Source organism: Spinacia oleracea, chromosome 3, assembly GCF_020520425.1.
Source record: "Spinacia oleracea cultivar Varoflay chromosome 3, BTI_SOV_V1, whole genome shotgun sequence".
In the NCBI taxonomy this organism is placed as follows: Eukaryota; Viridiplantae; Streptophyta; class Magnoliopsida; order Caryophyllales; family Amaranthaceae; genus Spinacia; species Spinacia oleracea.
Genome location: NC_079489.1, coordinates 2,407,937 through 2,427,575, shown reverse-complemented (window position 1 = coordinate 2,427,575; position 19,639 = coordinate 2,407,937). Strand labels below are relative to the sequence as shown.

Here is a 19,639-nt window from a genome sequence, read left to right as displayed (position 1 = left end):
AGGTCATGTTAGATTCGTATTGATATATATTTTATAAATATTAATTTTTTATAATTTTTACTTGCACGCAATTTGAGATATTAAGAGTCAAAGTAACAGGGAGAGGGGTAAAAGTCAACTATAGTGCGATATTTCCGGAACGGATGAAGTATAAGACTTGTTTTGAAATGCAACATTGTCATGGCTTATGTGGCTGACTGGCTTCTCTTGTCTGGGCTTGTACACAACCCACAAAGACCTAGAATCAACATATCATTAGTTAACCTTTTTTGGCTAACTATATCGACAACCAACATGAAAACAGTATCAAGAGCCTCTCAAACAATACTGATTTTGGCATATCTCTAATGAATAGAGAAACTCTTACCGTGCGTGTTGCCAAAAGCACCTCCCCTTAAGTTGGGAATGTGTCGAGCCCTAAGTACCTCGTTGGGCACTCGTCAAAGAAAGTCTTATTAGGAGTCACACTTACCATTTACGATCATATTTTATTAGGAGTCACACTTCCATTTTTAATAATTTTTCTCCCACATTATAATTATTAATTACATCTAATATTCTTTAGGTACCACCACTACAATAAACTCCTCTCTACTTTGATTAAAATATGATTCCTATCATCTTTTTGTATTTGTTTATCACTCCCTCCCCCCCACTTACTTTATTATTTTTGTTAGATTCAACTTTCTTTCTTTAATACGCGTGTCGGTAAAATGTAGAGCTGGCAAACGTGTCGTGTTCGTGTCGAATATAAAAGTTTGGAAAAGTCTCAACACTAATCAGACCCATTTAATAAACGTGTAGTGTCGTGTTGACCCGTTTAACTAATTGCATGTGTCATAATCTCTTGACACTAACCCGTATTTTTCGTGTCCGGATCGTGTCGTGTTGTCGTGTTTGTTCGATAAAGTTAGCTTTATTATAAGGTTGGTAACCGAATACATTAAATAATTGGTTGATTTTCTTAACTGGTTTAAAGTCGTGTCAGTTTCAGGTTGAGAATCTAAATACTAACCCGACCCATTTAATCAAACTTGTCGTGTCGTGTTGACCCGTTTAATTAAACCTTAACACTAACCCGCTTTTTTCGTGTCCGCATCGTGTCGTGTTATCGTGTCGTGTCAGACTTTGTCAGTTCTAGAAAAATGGGACTCCTAATAAAATAAAATACGGAGGAGTAACAATTTCAAATTGCAAAAAAGAAGACAATTAAAACACGCGAGACAGAAGAGCACTCGTATTTCTCTTTCCAAAATCTAATATACATATATAAAGGAGACATATTTGCTGAACTATTTGTAATACCTCGTATTTTTATAATATTTATAAATATATTTTATTATATTTATAAAGCATTTTACGATTTATTAGCATTTAAATAATATTTAAATGTATTTAATGTATTTTAATTAATTAGAATATTTATTATTTTAATTAATTACGAAACGAATTTAATTCTTGAGTCGGGAAATTAAATGAGTTGCAAATGATTTTTATGTGCTTCGGGTTTTAAATAAAAAGTCCAATTCGTTTTATTAAACGAGCCCAATCAAAAGAGTTTAATTTAAATCCTAAGCTAGCCCAATCATTTGTTTCCTAAGCCCAACTCAAATCTCCTAAGCCTAGCCCATCAAGGGATTAGGGAGCCTATAAATAGGACTCCCCCGTCATTAAATGAGCCCCTAAAATTCATAAACCCTATTTTGCTTTGCTTGCCCAACACTCCTCTTTCCTCTCCTCCTTGCTCGGCTCGTCCGCACGCTGCACGGCCTCGTGCCCTCGTGCTCGTGCCCCTGCTGTTGCGTCGCTGCTGCTCGGCCTCACGCCCTAGCGCACAGCGCCCCTGCTCCCTCGTCCCTCTCGCGCGCCTAGCGTGCTGCCCTGCCCTGCTCCCTCGCGCCCCAGCGCGCGCGTCCCTCTCTGCTCTCTCGCGCCCCAGCGCGCGCGTCCCTCTCTGCTCTCTGGCGCCTCAGCGCACGTCCCTCTCTCGCTCTCTCCTCGCGCACAGCGCGCGCCTGCTGCCCTCGCGCCCAGCCCCTGCGCGCAGCCCATGCTCGTCGCCCCTCTCGCCCGCGCGCACACATGACGTGTGTGTGTGTGTTGTTCGTGTTCGTAATTCAATTCCTTTTTCGTCCAATCACCCTAATTCGTGATTGTTCCGTGCTATAGGCCGGATTGGTATAATTCTCTTCTTCCTTACCTATTCTATTTAAATTCCGTATTTTAAATTATTATATTAATATTGTTTTGAGTAATTAAAATGCTGGGAACCGGTTATGAATACCGTGGTTTGAGGATTTGTGTGTTGTGATTCATTAGGTTTGTTTTAATTATTAAAGGATGAATTTTCAGATTTTTTTATTTAATAAAGCATCGATTTTTATGATATTAAACTAGTGTTTTTGGGATTTTCAAGTTAGGGTTTTAACCTAGACCTAATGAGTCAATTGATTAGCATAATTAGGCGATGATTTTAATTATGATAATCAATTATATTTTCAGATTTGAATAAAGGTTTAAAGTGTTGATGTTTATTGATTTTAAAGGCGGAAAAAGTATGTTTTTGTACTAGGGATTGATTTTGTAAATTGAGACGACTTTATTATTGAAAAACGATTGAATTCTAAAGTCTAAAGGAAGTTTTAATTTTTATAAAGTTGCTGGAAATTTAATGAACATGGAAATAATTTAAGTTTCATTATTTTGATGATAGGAGGTGATTTCTAGTTGAGTGCTCGTTATTGCAAAGTGGCCCCTACGCTTAGGTATTCAAGGTACGTACAAGTCTAGGGCGACCACACCTTTTTGTCAATGACACTACATGATTGTTGATGATGTGAATTACATTATGTGGAATCATGTTTATTTTGATGAACGAGCATGTGATTTGTTGTAACACCCCGACAATTCTCTCTTTTCTAAAAGAACATTTTAATATAAAACGTAGAGAATTATCAAGGCATTATCGCCCGTGTGAAAACGTAACGGCTTATTCAGAATTTTGCAGCGGAAAACATAAAACTAACTGTAGGTTTATAAATAATCATTTTCAGAATAAATCCCAAAAACCAATCAACGAAAAACAAAGTTAATGTTACTAATTCAATAAGTTTTAGAGTCCACTTAAACAAACCAAATCCAACTTAGAAAATCAAATGAACTACAAGCTCTCTAATCCCGATCCCAATGATGCATCATCTTCAAACCTGTAGATGGGCAACGCTTATTGATCCTTAGAGACTGCTCACCAAAGATGGGTCATCACAGGATCAATAAGGCATAGCCATGATCAACACACACAAACAAAGCACGTAATCAGCAAAGCTGAGTACTACATACTAAAGCAATAATAATCCTAACATGATACTATTAAACATAATTAAGGGCAGACAAAGCATGATAATCTGACGACCATACTTAACTAGACTAGGCTAGACTGGACTAGACTTTTATAACAATAATATTATTTTAATTGAAATAGGCAATGGACCGAGTTTTCTAGCTAGACGAGGTACGGGCGCGACTCCGTAACCTCAGTGACCTGCGATATCGAGGAACGTTTGACTGAAAATAGGACGCGGTGATCAATCCGGTCCGAATGAAAGGCCATGGGCTACCACCATGAACCCCAACTCCTGTTTGTCCGTCACTTTAGACGTGCACAGTCTAAAGCTATTGCTACTCGGTTTCACTTTACATGATTTACAAATTGACACCCTGTTATGACTCAACAATCACATAAGGCATGCAACTCACATTTATTTATAACTGTTTTTATCTTGGAATTGAGTAAGTGATCACAGAGGCATCAAACAAGACTCATTCCAATTAACTCCAATCTTTTCTCTAATACTGATCAACCCCTGTATATGGGTATAAGGTTTCAACTTACTAAATGAGGTCCTCCGCCCTCATAAAGTAGTGAAAAGATAAAAGGGAACAACAATTAACTGATCTGAATTATATACTAAATAATCTAGTGTTCCCAATCAAACATGTTTGCATCAATCTTCCATACTAACATGTTACAATTCTCATAATGCAATATAAGTTCAATATGTCCGTCCAACAATATTAAACATGCAATTTCAACCTAACCGAGTTCGTCAATAATATCAACATAACTAAGTTCAACAACAATCTCAACACAACCAAGTTCACCAACAAGTTCAACATGGTTTCAACAATTAGCACACATTCCAAGCACACAGGTATGTACGTACCTTGTGTAAACAAAATGCGAGACCACTTTAAGAATTCAAAAGTCGCCTACGGAGAATTCTCCACCTAACAACAACCAATATAGACTCATATCAATTCATATTGAATTTTCAGCAACATTAGGGAGCTTCAAACCCTTCATAAACATAATTAGAACATTTTCCAATATCGAAACTTGAATATTTGATTTCTAGCATCATAATTATTATATTAATTATTGAAATTCGTTGAAAACTCTTCAAAGCATCATACTTTAAATTTCCAGCAATATAACTACTTTCAAACTACTCCGAAACATAATTAACATGTTTGAAATCATAAAAACAATAAATTTAATAATTCCTAAACATCCTACCATGATTTAAATCATTAAAAACCTTAAAATTCATTCTTTAAATAATTAAAAATTAATAGTTCAATGCATTTATATAATCTGAAATTAATAATCTAATTATGCAAACATATAATTCTTGAAATTCATAATCAAATCATAAAACCTATAATTTAAATTCAAGAAACATAATTAAATCATTAAAACGTAATTAAAACATTAATTAATTTAAGGGTTAAGAATTAACCAAAAGAAAGAATGAAGAGTGGTTGGACGGCGGTCGGAGATGGCGCGGCAGCGGCGGTGGCGGCTGTCGATGGTGGCAGCGAGGGTTGCTCGGGTCGTTGGTGGTGGTGCCGTGAGCAAGGAGCAAGCCAAAGGGAGGACTGTTTGCGTGTGGAAGGATTGCGAAGTTGGTGCTGGTTGGTCGGCGACGACACAGGACGGTGGCTGTCGCGGTCAGTTTCGTAGGTGGGTGGTGGTTGCTGCACAAAACCACGAGCATTAAGGAGGAGAGGAACGAAAGGAAAACCAATCACGAAAAGGAAAACGTGAGAGGAGAAGGAGAACGGAGGAGAACGAAAGAGATAAGAGAGGAGGGAGGTTTACCGGACGAAGGAGGAGACGCCGACGGCGAGGGTGGTGCAGGCGGTGTGCGGTGGCTGGTGGCTGGCGGCTGCAAGGTTTGAGGGTTTGAGGGTTCACGTGAAGGGTGAAGGATGAAGGAGAGAGATTTTTCTTTTGTTGTTTCTTTGGTTTCACGTGAGATGAGATTATGGGGGTTTAGGTTTATCACAATGGGCTTTACCAAAGTGGGCTAGAATTAGGAACTTAGTTTTAGGATTTCATTCCAAAATCGATTAGGAACGTTCTCTAAATTCAATCGGTTTTGTAATTCGATTTATTTTCAACATGAAATTCTAAAATTATTTTAATTTCATAAATCGTTGAAATATTTAAAACGTATAAAAATAAATATTCGTTAATTACATTTTTATTTCTAAAATTCGTAAATTCTATTTAAATATAATTAACTATACGTTAAAATGTATTAATAAGATTTATAAAATTACGGGGGATTACAATCTACCCCTCTTAAAAGAAGTTTCGTCCCGAAACTTGACACGAAAATTCACATATCTTTCCAAACTTTTGAACTTATTCTTACTGTAGAAGTACTTGTGGCATTTATGTACACTCTTTTGCCAACTTAAAGTTTCTTGAATTACTCATGAACACCTTTTTCTTACGCGGAGAATCTATTTACTTGCATCGACATGTATAATTTGCTAAAATAAGCATAAAAATGCATAAAAACACCATAAAATTAGGTAAGAAGCGCGAATTTATATCGCATTCTACCCCTCTTAAATAAAACGAGTTACGCCCTCGTAACTCATCTCAGGGAATAACTTTGGGTATTTCTTCCTCAACGAATTATGTCCTCAATACAATATTCTCACTAAACTCATTCCAACAAGTAAGACTTCTACAATTCTTTCCATACAGTGCCTCAACATGTGACATCGTAATGCTTGCATGGTAACTATTGATGCACGAAAATTCAATCGAACCTAGGTGGCCTTCCCAATTACCCTTAAAGTCAATAACACCGGTTTTCAACATAAATTCCGTTAGTAATCTCAATCTGTCTATCGGTTGCAGGGTGGAAAGAAATATTCATTTTCAATGTTGTCCCAAAGATTCAACTGGACCTTATTGCCAAAATTTCAGACTTTTGTTCTCGGTAAGGATCTTACATGTTGCTCTATAAAGGTAATGTCTCCAAATATTCGTAGATAACACCATAACAGCTAACTCTAGGTCATGGGTTTGGTAATTAGCCTTATAAGGTTTCAATTGACGCGACAAAAGCTAAATCTAAAAAGCTTCCTCACATTTCTCACTTCACTTGAATTTCGATTCCTTTTTCAACAAGTTGGTCAATGGTTTTTCTCTCTTCGAAAAGTCTTTCACAACATCCTATAATGGTCATCTAGGCCTAGAAAACTTTAGATACATACACGTTATTGGAATAGGTCACTCACTCACCTCTCTAATCTTAGCAGGATCTACAGAGACTCCTTCTGGTCAACTTTTCCTTTTTACCAAACCTCATTATGCCTTTCATGGATATGTATAACTTTTGGGCACAACCCCTAGCTCTTTCACCAATTCATATATTTCTTTTCATCTTTTTAAGATGCCAAATGATTTCTAACGATCCTGGACCACTCGAATCTTCTCTTAAATTTATTCCCTTAAGTAACGTAGTTTTCAATCAATTTAGTCCTTCACTATTCCGCCAGTGTCACTTATACCCACATGACTTCAAGATTTGTATACTTCATCCATATAAAACTAGATTCTTTCTAAGCGTCTCCAAAATAACTCTCAAGTGTTTACCATGCTCTTTCTCATTCCTTGCTATACGGTGTTTCAGATATAGGTGTCGTTTCAGGATTTAACTCTATAGTGAACTCAAATGCTCTAGTTGGTGACATACTCGCAATTCCACTCGGAAACACATCAATGAATTCATTCACACTGGGAACATCCTCGATCTTCACTCCAACTTATTTACTCCCAACTAGCACACTACAGAAAAAATAGCTCACGCTCTCTATTCGTCCATTTCCTCACTCGCATTACAGAAATAACTAAAGGTTCTTGGACTTCTCAAAACATCTACATGAGGTCAATTTCCCAACAAGGTTCCTTAAAATTACTCTCTAAATTTCACAGTCTATCTTAGCCTTGGAAAAACTTAGTCAATCCGTCCCTGGAATTACATCTAGGTCCCTAAAATTAAACTTTTGTCCAATCATAAGGGAAAACGCAATCTTTTGTCTTCAAAGGCAAGTTCTTAAATAATCTTATACACCTTATGGTTACCCCGGTGGGCATAATAACAGGTAAATGAAACATTCAAAATCTACTAATTTCAGACTTTTAATAACAAATGACAAAATGAAAGAATAAGTTGCTACCGAATCAAATAATGTTTAACTAGCACAAAATTAATTAAAAAAAAGTACCATGAACTACGTCTGCAGAACGTTCAGCTTCATTTCTACTCATCATGAATAGTTTGCCCGGAGCCTTATCCTGGTTGTTGTTATCATTTGCAGGCTTATTATAGTTCTCTTGATTGTTTTGTGCCCCTCCAGGCTTTGAATTTTGATCTCCAGACTGGTTAAACCTCTCTTGGTTCCCACCTCCATTACTATTTTGTTCCTTTCTGTGCTTAATGAAGCACTCAAACTCTCTATGCCCCCTTTTCTGACAATAGTGGCAATTCACCAATTTTCCTTTACAGTCCTTCCCAGGGTGGTTATTGTTGCACCTCTTGCAGTGATACACTCTCTCGGATTTACTCCTATTGTTGTGCCCCTGACTGTTTCCTCCTCGAAAATTTCCATTTCCATTTTCATTCCTATTCTCATTCATATTCCTCTTGAAATTCCCTTGGTTTTCCTGGACATTAAACTCTTTTCTTTTCTCCCCAACAACATTTTTCGCGTCCCTTATGGACTGCAAATCGTAAATATGAACGGTTCTCTCATACACATTATCTAAAGAGGTAAAGATTTCTCCACCTAATCCCAACTGGAACTCATCGGTCAACCCTTGCTCAAACCTCTGAGCCTTTATCTCTTCTGTGGCTACAACTTCAGGTGCGATCCTCGACATCGCTATAAATTTGCTATAATATTCAGCGATGGTCATACTCCCCATCCCAAGGTTTATGAATTCCTGCGCTTTTCGTTTTGTTATAAAAGGAGGATAAAACTTTTCCCTCAATGCAACAACAAATGAGTCCCAATTAAATCCTTCAACAACACTTAGCTTAGTTCTATTTTCTTTCCACCATAGATCGGCCTCATCTTTTAGGTAAAGGACAGCTTGGCCTACTTTCATATTTTCAGGACAATTTACCGCCCAAAATAGTTTTTCAAACTCCCTAATCCAGCGTTCTAGGAAGGTCGGGTCTGCTTGCCCCTTGAAGTATGGTGGCTTAACTTTCGCAAACCTTTCAAACATGTCCCCTGCAGAATCGGGGCGCTCAGTTCTTTCCTGGGCTAGTTTTTCCGCCAAGAGGCGAATAGCAGCAGCTAGGTCATTATTGTTGGCCATCCTAAAGCGCGACCTGTAAGTAATATATTCTATTTTACGTTCGAAACTTCACTTAACATTATCCTAGCAATGTAATATCACACCAGCATCCAGAATTCACATACATAAACAATCATTTATGAATGATATTCGCATACCGGACATTCAACTAAGAAACAAGGATCAAATTCAATCATCACAAATAATAAGGTAGAAAAAGAAGAAAACATTCCCTTTGCGTGCCCAAAATAAACTCTTGGTCCTTTGGATAATCAATGATCTAACTTTTATTCCTCAAAAGAATGAGTATAACAATCCCTAAATATTAACAACACACTTGTCCTCAAAATAAAATAAAAGTTCTATGATATAAACATAAACTATTGTTGGCGAATTATGGAATTCTCACATTGGAAACGAATACTTTAACTTTTATTGCTAATTCTATAAAGGTTTAATACATCCTTGAAAAGAATAAAGAATAACTCAAACTCTTATTGCTTTAACTTTAAACTGTTGTAGCTTTGCTACTTATTCTCCAAAACATTTAAGAACAAACTAACTATTACAACTTCAAATGTTTAAGGCATCTTGTCTATCTGTTCTTTCCTTGGAAATTTGTGAAGTGAAATCTAGATCCTCAGTATTCGTCGATCTTCTCAAAGGATCCTATGTTGGTGTACTTGGAAAGAAGCGTTTTATTCATGAAACAAACAACTTAAGATCTTACTAACGATTTCCCAACCAAAGCATAATCAGAATTCAATAAAACAATAAGTTTGGTGGAATCAAACAATTTCTATGCACATTTACATGCAACACTTAAACATTTAACACATGCACATAGCAATTAACTTCTTATGTTAGCAATTAACTACTAATGCACATATAACTCTATCCTATATGCCCTTTCCTATATTACCCATCTCTCATAATAAATCATAATAGGTCAAACATTGAAGAATTTAAAGAATAAAACAAGAACGATTAGTAAGAAAAAGTTTATTAAACGAATTAATAATAAACGAATAAATAAAATAAAGAATATTTTTTTTTTTTTTTAACGAATAATTAATAAGAAATTTTTATTAAACGAATAAATAATAAACGAATACATATTTATTAAGCGAATAAATATTAAACGAATAAATATACTTAAGGAATAAGATTTTTTTATTTTATTTTTTTCGAATATATTTAATTTAATTTCGAAAATAAAGAAAAACGTACTTAATTCACATAAACAAAAAGTTTCGAATAAATAAGTTAATTCCGAACTTAAATAAGAAATATTATATACTTTCAAACAAGATAAAAGGAAATCGGCCCCCCAAAAAAAAAGTACCAATTTTTGAACACTATAATACGTAGAAGCTCGATTTTTAAGAAATTTATTTTAAATAACTAGATAGTTAGGCGCCTAAAAAAATTGTTAAGTAAAACCTTAGCTTCTAGATACCACTTTGTAACACCCCGGCAATTCTCTCTTTTCTAAAAGAACATTTTAATATAAAACGTAGAGAATTATCAAGGCATTATCGCCCGTGTGAAAACGTAACGGCTTATTCAAAATTTTGCAGCGGAAAACATAAAACTAACTGTAGGTTTATAAATAATCATTTTCAGAATAAATCCCAAAAACCAATCAACGAAAAACAAAGTTAATGTTACTAATTCAATAAGTTTTAGAGTCCACTTAAACAAACCAAATCCAACTTAGAAAATCAAATGAACTACAAGCTCTCTAATCCCGATCCCAATGATGCATCATCTTCAAACCTGTAGATGGGCAACGCTTATTGATCCTTAGAGACTGCTCACCAAAGATGGGTCATCACAGGATCAATAAGGCATAGCCATGATCAACACACACAAACAAAGCACGTAATCAGCAAAGCTGAGTACTACATACTAAAGCAATAATAATCCTAACATGATACTATTAAACATAATTAAGGGCAGACAAAGCATGATAATCTGACGACCATACTTAACTAGACTAGGCTAGACTGGACTAGACTTTTATAACAATAATATTATTTTAATTGAAATAGGCAATGGACCGAGTTTTCTAGCTAGACGAGGTACGGGCGCGACTCCGTAACCTCAGTGACCTGCGATATCGAGGAACGTTTGACTGAAAATAGGACGCGGTGATCAATCCGGTCCGAATGAAAGGCCATGGGCTACCACCATGAACCCCAACTCCTGTTTGTCCGTCACTTTAGACGTGCACAGTCTAAAGCTATTGCTACTCGGTTTCACTTTACATGATTTACAAATTGACACCCTGTTATGACTCAACAATCACATAAGGCATGCAACTCACATTTATTTATAACTGTTTTTATCTTGGAATTGAGTAAGTGATCACAGAGGCATCAAACAAGACTCATTCCAAATAACTCCAATCTTTTCTCTAATACTGATCAACCCCTGTATATGGGTATAAGGTTTCAACTTACTAAATGAGGTCCTCCGCCCTCATAAAGTAGTGAAAAGCTAAAAGGGAACAACAATTAACTGATCTGAATTATATACTAAATAATCTAGTGTTCCCAATCAAACATGTTTGCATCAATCTTCCATACTAACATGTTACAATTCTCATAATGCAATATAAGTTCAATATGTCCGTCCAACAATATTAAACATGCAATTTCAACCTAACCGAGTTCGTCAATAATATCAACATAACTAAGTTCAACAACAATCTCAACACAACCAAGTTCACCAACAAGTTCAACATGGTTTCAACAATTAGCACACATTCCAAGCACACAGGTATGTACGTACCTTGTGTAAACAAAATGCGAGACCACTTTAAGAATTCAAAAGTCGCCTACGGAGAATTCTCCACCTAACAACAACCAATATAGACTCATATCAATTCATATTGAATTTTCAGCAACATTAGGGAGCTTCAAACCCTTCATAAACATAATTAGAACATTTTCCAATATCGAAACTTGAATATTTGATTTCTAGCATCATAATTATTATATTAATTATTGAAATTCGTTGAAAACTCTTCAAAGCATCATACTTTAAATTTCCAGCAATATAACTACTTTCAAACTACTCCGAAACATAATTAACATGTTTGAAATCATAAAAACAATAAATTTAATAATTCCTAAACATCCTACCATGATTTAAATCATTAAAAACCTTAAAATTCATTCTTTAAATAATTAAAAATTAATAGTTCAATGCATTTATATAATCTGAAATTAATAATCTAATTATGCAAACATATAATTCTTGAAATTCATAATCAAATCATAAAACCTATAATTTAAATTCAAGAAACATAATTAAATCATTAAAACGTAATTAAAACATTAATTAATTTAAGGGTTAAGAATTAACCAAAAGAAAGAATGAAGAGTGGTTGGACGGCGGTCGGAGATGGCGCGGCAGCGGCGGTGGCGGCTGTCGATGGTGGCAGCGAGGGTTGCTCGGGTCGTTGGTGGTGGTGCCGTGAGCAAGGAGCAAGCCAAAGGGAGGACTGTTTGCGTGTGGAAGGATTGCGAAGTTGGTGCTGGTTGGTCGGCGACGACACAGGACGGTGGCTGTCGCGGTCAGTTTCGTAGGTGGGTGGTGGTTGCTGCACAAAACCACGAGCATTAAGGAGGAGAGGAACGAAAGGAAAACCAATCACGAAAAGGAAAACGTGAGAGGAGAAGGAGAACGGAGGAGAACGAAAGAGATAAGAGAGGAGGGAGGTTTACCGGACGAAGGAGGAGACGCCGACGGCGAGGGTGGTGCAGGCGGTGTGCGGTGGCTGGTGGCTGGCGGCTGCAAGGTTTGAGGGTTTGAGGGTTCACGTGAAGGGTGAAGGATGAAGGAGAGAGATTTTTCTTTTGTTGTTTCTTTGGTTTCACGTGAGATGAGATTATGGGGGTTTAGGTTTATCACAATGGGCTTTACCAAAGTGGGCTAGAATTAGGAACTTAGTTTTAGGATTTCATTCCAAAATCGATTAGGAACGTTCTCTAAATTCAATCGGTTTTGTAATTCGATTTATTTTCAACATGAAATTCTAAAATTATTTTAATTTCATAAATCGTTGAAATATTTAAAACGTATAAAAATAAATATTCGTTAATTACATTTTTATTTCTAAAATTCGTAAATTCTATTTAAATATAATTAACTATACGTTAAAATGTATTAATAAGATTTATAAAATTACGGGGGATTACAATCTACCCCTCTTAAAAGAAGTTTCGTCCCGAAACTTGACACGAAAATTCACATATCTTTCCAAACTTTTGAACTTATTCTTACTGTAGAAGTACTTGTGGCATTTATGTACACTCTTTTGCCAACTTAAAGTTTCTTGAATTACTCATGAACACCTTTTTCTTACGCGGAGAATCTATTTACTTGCATCGACATGTATAATTTGCTAAAATAAGCATAAAAATGCATAAAAACACCATAAAATTAGGTAAGAAGCGCGAATTTATATCGCATTCTACCCCTCTTAAATAAAACGAGTTACGCCCTCGTAACTCATCTCAGGGAATAACTTTGGGTATTTCTTCCTCAACGAATTATGTCCTCAATACAATATTCTCACTAAACTCATTCCAACAAGTAAGACTTCTACAATTCTTTCCATACAGTGCCTCAACATGTGACATCGTAATGCTTGCATGGTAACTATTGATGCACGAAAATTCAATCGAACCTAGGTGGCCTTCCCAATTACCCTTAAAGTCAATAACACCGGTTTTCAACATAAATTCCGTTAGTAATCTCAATCTGTCTATCGGTTGCAGGGTGGAAAGAAATATTCATTTTCAATGTTGTCCCAAAGATTCAACTGGACCTTATTGCCAAAATTTCAGACTTTTGTTCTCGGTAAGGATCTTACATGTTGCTCTATAAAGGTAATGTCTCCAAATATTCGTAGATAACACCATAACAGCTAACTCTAGGTCATGGGTTTGGTAATTAGCCTTATAAGGTTTCAATTGACGCGACAAAAGCTAAATCTAAAAAGCTTCCTCACATTTCTCACTTCACTTGAATTTCGATTCCTTTTTCAACAAGTTGGTCAATGGTTTTTCTCTCTTCGAAAAGTCTTTCACAACATCCTATAATGGTCATCTAGGCCTAGAAAACTTTAGATACATACACGTTATTGGAATAGGTCACTCACTCACCTCTCTAATCTTAGCAGGATCTACAGAGACTCCTTCTGGTCAACTTTTCCTTTTTACCAAACCTCATTATGCCTTTCATGGATATGTATAACTTTTGGGCACAACCCCTAGCTCTTTCACCAATTCATATATTTCTTTTCATCTTTTTAAGATGCCAAATGATTTCTAACGATCCTGGACCACTCGAATCTTCTCTTAAATTTATTCCCTTAAGTAACGTAGTTTTCAATCAATTTAGTCCTTCACTATTCCGCCAGTGTCACTTATACCCACATGACTTCAAGATTTGTATACTTCATCCATATAAAACTAGATTCTTTCTAAGCGTCTCCAAAATAACTCTCAAGTGTTTACCATGCTCTTTCTCATTCCTTGCTATACGGTGTTTCAGATATAGGTGTCGTTTCAGGATTTAACTCTATAGTGAACTCAAATGCTCTAGTTGGTGACATACTCGCAATTCCACTCGGAAACACATCAATGAATTCATTCACACTGGGAACATCCTCGATCTTCACTCCAACTTATTTACTCCCAACTAGCACACTACAGAAAAAATAGCTCACGCTCTCTATTCGTCCATTTCCTCACTCGCATTACAGAAATAACTAAAGGTTCTTGGACTTCTCAAAACATCTACATGAGGTCAATTTCCCAACAAGGTTCCTTAAAATTACTCTCTAAATTTCACAGTCTATCTTAGCCTTGGAAAAACTTAGTCAATCCGTCCCTGGAATTACATCTAGGTCCCTAAAATTAAACTTTTGTCCAATCATAAGGGAAAACGCAATCTTTTGTCTTCAAAGGCAAGTTCTTAAATAATCTTATACACCTTATGGTTACCTCGGTGGGCATAATAACAGGTAAATGAAACATTCAAAATCTACTAATTTCAGACTTTTAATAACAAATGACAAAATGAAAGAATAAGTTGCTACCGAATCAAATAATGTTTAACTAGCACAAAATTAATTAAAAAAAAGTACCATGAACTACGTCTGCAGAACGTTCAGCTTCATTTCTACTCATCATGAATAGTTTGCCCGGAGCCTTATCCTGGTTGTTGTTATCATTTGCAGGCTTATTATAGTTCTCTTGATTGTTTTGTGCCCCTCCAGGCTTTGAATTTTGATCTCCAGACTGGTTAAACCTCTCTTGGTTCCCACCTCCATTACTATTTTGTTCCTTTCTGTGCTTAATGAAGCACTCAAACTCTCTATGCCCCCTTTTCTGACAATAGTGGCAATTCACCAATTTTCCTTTACAGTCCTTCCCAGGGTGGTTATTGTTGCACCTCTTGCAGTGATACACTCTCTCGGATTTACTCCTATTGTTGTGCCCCTGACTGTTTCCTCCTCGAAAATTTCCATTTCCATTTTCATTCCTATTCTCATTCATATTCCTCTTGAAATTCCCTTGGTTTTCCTGGACATTAAACTCTTTTCTTTTCTCCCCAACAACATTTTTCGCGTCCCTTATGGACTGCAAACCGTAAATATGAACGGTTCTCTCATACACATTATCTAAAGAGGTAAAGATTTCTCCACCTAATCCCAACTGGAACTCATCGGTCAACCCTTGCTCAAACCTCTGAGCCTTTATCTCTTCTGTGGCTACAACTTCAGGTGCGATCCTCGACATCGCTATAAATTTGCTATAATATTCAGCGATGGTCATACTCCCCATCCCAAGGTTTATGAATTCCTGCGCTTTTCGTTTTGTTATAAAAGGAGGATAAAACTTTTCCCTCAATGCAACAACAAATGAGTCCCAATTAAATCCTTCAACAACACTTAGCTTAGTTCTATTTTCTTTCCACCATAGATCGGCCTCATCTTTTAGGTAAAGGACAGCTTGGCCTACTTTCATATTTTCAGGACAATTTACCGCCCAAAATAGTTTTTCAAACTCCCTAATCCAGCGTTCTAGGAAGGTCGGGTCTGCTTGCCCCTTGAAGTATGGTGGCTTAACTTTCGCAAACCTTTCAAACATGTCCCCTGCAGAATCGGGGCGCTCAGTTCTTTCCTGGGCTAGTTTTTCCGCCAAGAGGCGAATAGCAGCAGCTAGGTCATTATTGTTGGCCATCCTAAAGCGCGACCTGTAAGTAATATATTCTATTTTACGTTCGAAACTTCACTTAACATTATCCTAGCAATGTAATATCACACCAGCATCCAGAATTCACATACATAAACAATCATTTATGAATGATATTCGCATACCGGACATTGTCAATCATGTTGTTCAATATTTATGCATGTATGGTTCAATTCACATGCAAGGGATGGATTATTCGTTTGTATGCTATTGTACGGGATGTCTAGCATACTTTGAGCCATTTATTTGTACCTCGTCGTACTATTTATTTTACCACATGTGAAGGGTTAGCTCACGTAAGCCACCGCACATGTAGGGTTCAGTTGGGAATATTATGTATGAAATGAATTAGGATTTGTCGTGCAAGGGCACAACCCTCATGTTAATGTGCATAATGTGGAGTCTCACTTTGGTGAGGAGGAACATGGTAGTAATATCACAAGTGTCTTGCTTGGTTGATCACAAGTCCTAAAGCATTAAAATAAGATTTATTTTGGTTGTTGTTTATTAATTGTATGTATGCATGTTGTCGAATCTTGAGTTCGCCTTTAATAAAATATTAATAAACGTAAAGTGCAACCAGAACAAGCTTCAAAACTCTTGGAACGTAAATACCTTGAGTATAAACAATGGGGGGAGTCTTGCCGGAAAGCTCGTACTCCTACTAATGATACAAGACATTGTTTCATTTATATTATGCGCAGGAATTCCGTCGGTATGGCCCGACACTCGGTATGGCCCGATTTTATTATTATTATTATATTGGTGTATGGTTGGCTCCCATCACCTTTTCCCTTTGTGGATTATTCTTTTGGCCTGTTCGAAGCTTATTCTAATTAAATTGTGAGTCAAGAGTCGAGTCAAGAGTCGAGTCTTGTAAATTGTAACTCATGATTGGTTGTTAATTATTATATGGCTTTTGCATGTTGATTACTACTTAGTGAGTGATGCATGTTTTAATTTCAATCACCCTATTCTTGTAAGTACTCAGCTTTTGCTGACTACGTGCTTTGTGTGTTTCTGGTCATGGCCTTTGCCTTAATGACCCTATGACGATCCATCATTTGCACTTGCATTGTTGGGGAGTAGAATAATATAGCAGGTTGGTAGATCAAGTACGATCGAAATCATGTGGCTTGGGATGATTGAGAGAGTTGCATGTTTTCGTTCTTTGAAACTATTTTATTTAATATTTTAATTATGTTTGAAATGTTTGAATTATTTACATTTTGGGTTTTGGGCCATTATGGTTCCAAATTGTAGGAGGCGTCGATATTACATTAATTATGTTTTTAAAATTCCGCTGCGTAATTCTGGTAATAGCCTTAACCGTTATCACGGTGGCGGTAATACTTTAGTAATTCCTTTATTTTAAGTTGGAAAATGGTTTTATAAAAGCAAGGAATTATTAGTGTGTTACACTATTAGAGCGCCACCTAGGATTACTAATGGTTTCGGCCAATGAAAAATAAGATTTCTAATTTATTTTTGAATTAAAAAATCGAGTGCCACGTAGATAATTAATTACGTGCCACGTAGATATTTAAATTAATTAATTACTAATATATACAATTCCATCCAAAATCAAAAGCTCTAATAATTAAAAAATAGATTTAAAATAAAATTCATCAAAACGCAAACACTAATCTAAAATAAAATTCAATCCAAAATCAAACATTAATCCAATATTAGAGCGCCACGTAGGAAATCGAATGTTTCGGCTAATGAAAAATAAGACTTCAAAATTATTTTTGAATTAAAAAGTCGAATGCCACGTAGATAAATAATTAGGTGCCACGTAAATATTTTTATTAAATAATTATTAATATTTCTTATATACAATTTCATCCAAAATCAAACATTATAATAATTAAAATAAATCTAAAATGAAATTCAATCCAAAATAAAAAAAAACAATTTAATCTAATATATACAAGATATCAGTTGATATATGTAAGAGTTTTATTTTAACGTAACAATTTAATAGAAATCGTGCATCGCACGGGCTAAAATCTAGTTTCAACAATTCAAAGCTGCAATATAAGTTGTAATCGAATACATATTAATTTAGTGAAGAAGTCAAAATTACCGGTGAAATTTGATTTTGATGATTTTGATTTGAGTTGGAAATGATTTGATTTTGATGATTTTTATTTGAGTTGGAAATGATTTGATTTTGATGAATTTGATTTGAGTTGGAAATTGCAGGGCCCGCGGAAAAATGCCCTATGCGTGGATCCCAGATAACAGTACAGCCAGCAGGGAGGATTTGAAGGATACATCGGGTTGGCGATGCGGAGTATGCGGCTTACAATTTAAGAACATAGATGAGCATAAAGTTCACCGTGCAACACATGATATCAAGAAGGAGAAGAAGAAGAAGACGAAGGAGAAGAGGAAGAAATAATTAGGTACATACATTAATAGTTAACGAAAACGGATAAGAACGAGAAGAAATATAAAGCCGATTTTTGATGACCATTATTATTATTACTATCTTGGATCTTCACTGGCTTTCTTATTTACTCCGTATTTATAAACAAACTAGCTTAGTACTCGTGCAACGCACAATGATTACTACTCCGTAAATATTTTTATGTAATAATTTTAATAATTTAATAATTATTTACAGAAAAGTTAATAAACTAAAATATATTTCGTAAATTAGTTCATCAACACCAATTGATTGAACTTTCACTAAATAAATAATTAAAAAAAAATTAAGTGATATAGATTGGATACTAAAATGTTTGATTTATTATATTGCATTATTTCAATTTCCCATATATATATATATATATATATATATATATATATATATATATATGTATATATATATATATATATATATATATATATATATATATAAAAATCCAAAAATTTTATTACAATATTTTAATCAAATAAAAAATATAATGATGAACAAACCTAGTATTTAATAACGTTTTAATGGAATAATTACAATGGTTATCATTAGTTTATGTAGATTTTTGGATTAGTATAGGGTAGAGTTTTGGATTAATTTAGTGGAATTTCATCGACAAAACAACAATGCAAGTTTACCGACTTTTGATTTCGATTTGTTTAATGTAGATTTTTGATGGCCCATGGGAAGATGCCGCACGCGAAGATTCCAGGTCAAAAGGAATTTCATCGCAAAGATCGCAACAAGTATGATTCTAACTGGCAGTGTGGAATGTGCGGCAAGCACGATTTCAAGAACGAAGATGAGTTTCGTGTCCATCAGGCTACACATGCTATAAGAAGGAGAAGGTGAAAAAAGAATAATTAGGTACGAAATTTATATTTTCCAAATTGGGGCTAATATACAAATTGGACTTGATATACAATATTCAGTTTATATACAAAAAGCTACACTAAATTAATCGAAATATAAAAGGAATGGAAGATGAAATACAATATTTATAGCCAAACTGATACAAGGAATGGAAGATGAAATACAGTAATCTTCAGCCCTGTTTGGATAGCCAATAATTCTCCCATGAGAGCAGATTGAACCCATCAATTTTGGTGAAAACTTAGTATCCAAGTACCCGAATTGTCTCTAAAAACACCTGCCACACTAACAACTTCACCTGTTGTTTTGAAAGATGTATCAAAATTGAGCTTAAAACATTTGGGTGGGGGGAGGGATCCATTGTGGAATTGAAATACTTGGCCCAGGATTGGAGGTAGT

At 35.4% G+C, this 19,639-nt stretch overlaps 2 protein-coding genes across 5 annotated transcripts; both read right to left on the bottom strand.

Moving 5' to 3' along the window:
* Positions 1–3,078: 3,078 nt before the first annotated feature.
* On the bottom strand, positions 3,079–8,044 carry LOC130469259 (uncharacterized). Of its 2 annotated transcripts, XR_008929685.1 has the most exons (4): positions 5,162–5,689; positions 4,800–5,037; positions 4,224–4,287; positions 3,079–3,240 (listed from the first exon to the last, which is right to left on the bottom strand). XR_008929685.1 is itself a non-coding variant. In XM_056838320.1 (3 exons), exons 1-2 carry the CDS (start codon positions 8,000–8,002, stop codon positions 4,259–4,261), a joined length of 441 nt encoding a protein of 146 aa, XP_056694298.1. In that variant the 5' UTR covers positions 8,003–8,044; the 3' UTR covers positions 3,079–3,240; positions 4,224–4,258. The 2 variants fall into 2 exon arrangements, 1 of the variants encoding a protein (XP_056694298.1); XM_056838320.1 differs by lacking the exons at positions 4,800–5,037; positions 5,162–5,689 and adding an exon at positions 7,591–8,044.
* Positions 8,045–8,606: 562 nt separating this feature from the next.
* LOC130469258 (uncharacterized) lies at positions 8,607–16,063 on the bottom strand. 3 transcript variants are annotated; one of them, XR_008929684.1, is made up of 4 exons: positions 12,403–12,931; positions 12,041–12,278; positions 11,465–11,528; positions 10,320–10,481 (listed from the first exon to the last, which is right to left on the bottom strand). XR_008929684.1 is itself a non-coding variant. In XM_056838319.1 (3 exons), exons 1-2 carry the CDS (start codon positions 15,928–15,930, stop codon positions 11,500–11,502), a joined length of 1,128 nt encoding a protein of 375 aa, XP_056694297.1. In that variant the 5' UTR covers positions 15,931–16,063; the 3' UTR covers positions 8,607–8,702; positions 11,465–11,499. The 3 variants fall into 3 exon arrangements, 2 of the variants coding, with proteins under 2 accessions (XP_056694297.1, XP_056694296.1); XM_056838319.1 differs by lacking the exons at positions 10,320–10,481; positions 12,041–12,278; positions 12,403–12,931 and adding exons at positions 8,607–8,702; positions 14,832–16,063; XM_056838318.1 differs by lacking the exons at positions 12,041–12,278; positions 12,403–12,931 and adding an exon at positions 14,832–16,063.
* Positions 16,064–19,639: the final 3,576 nt, after the last annotated feature.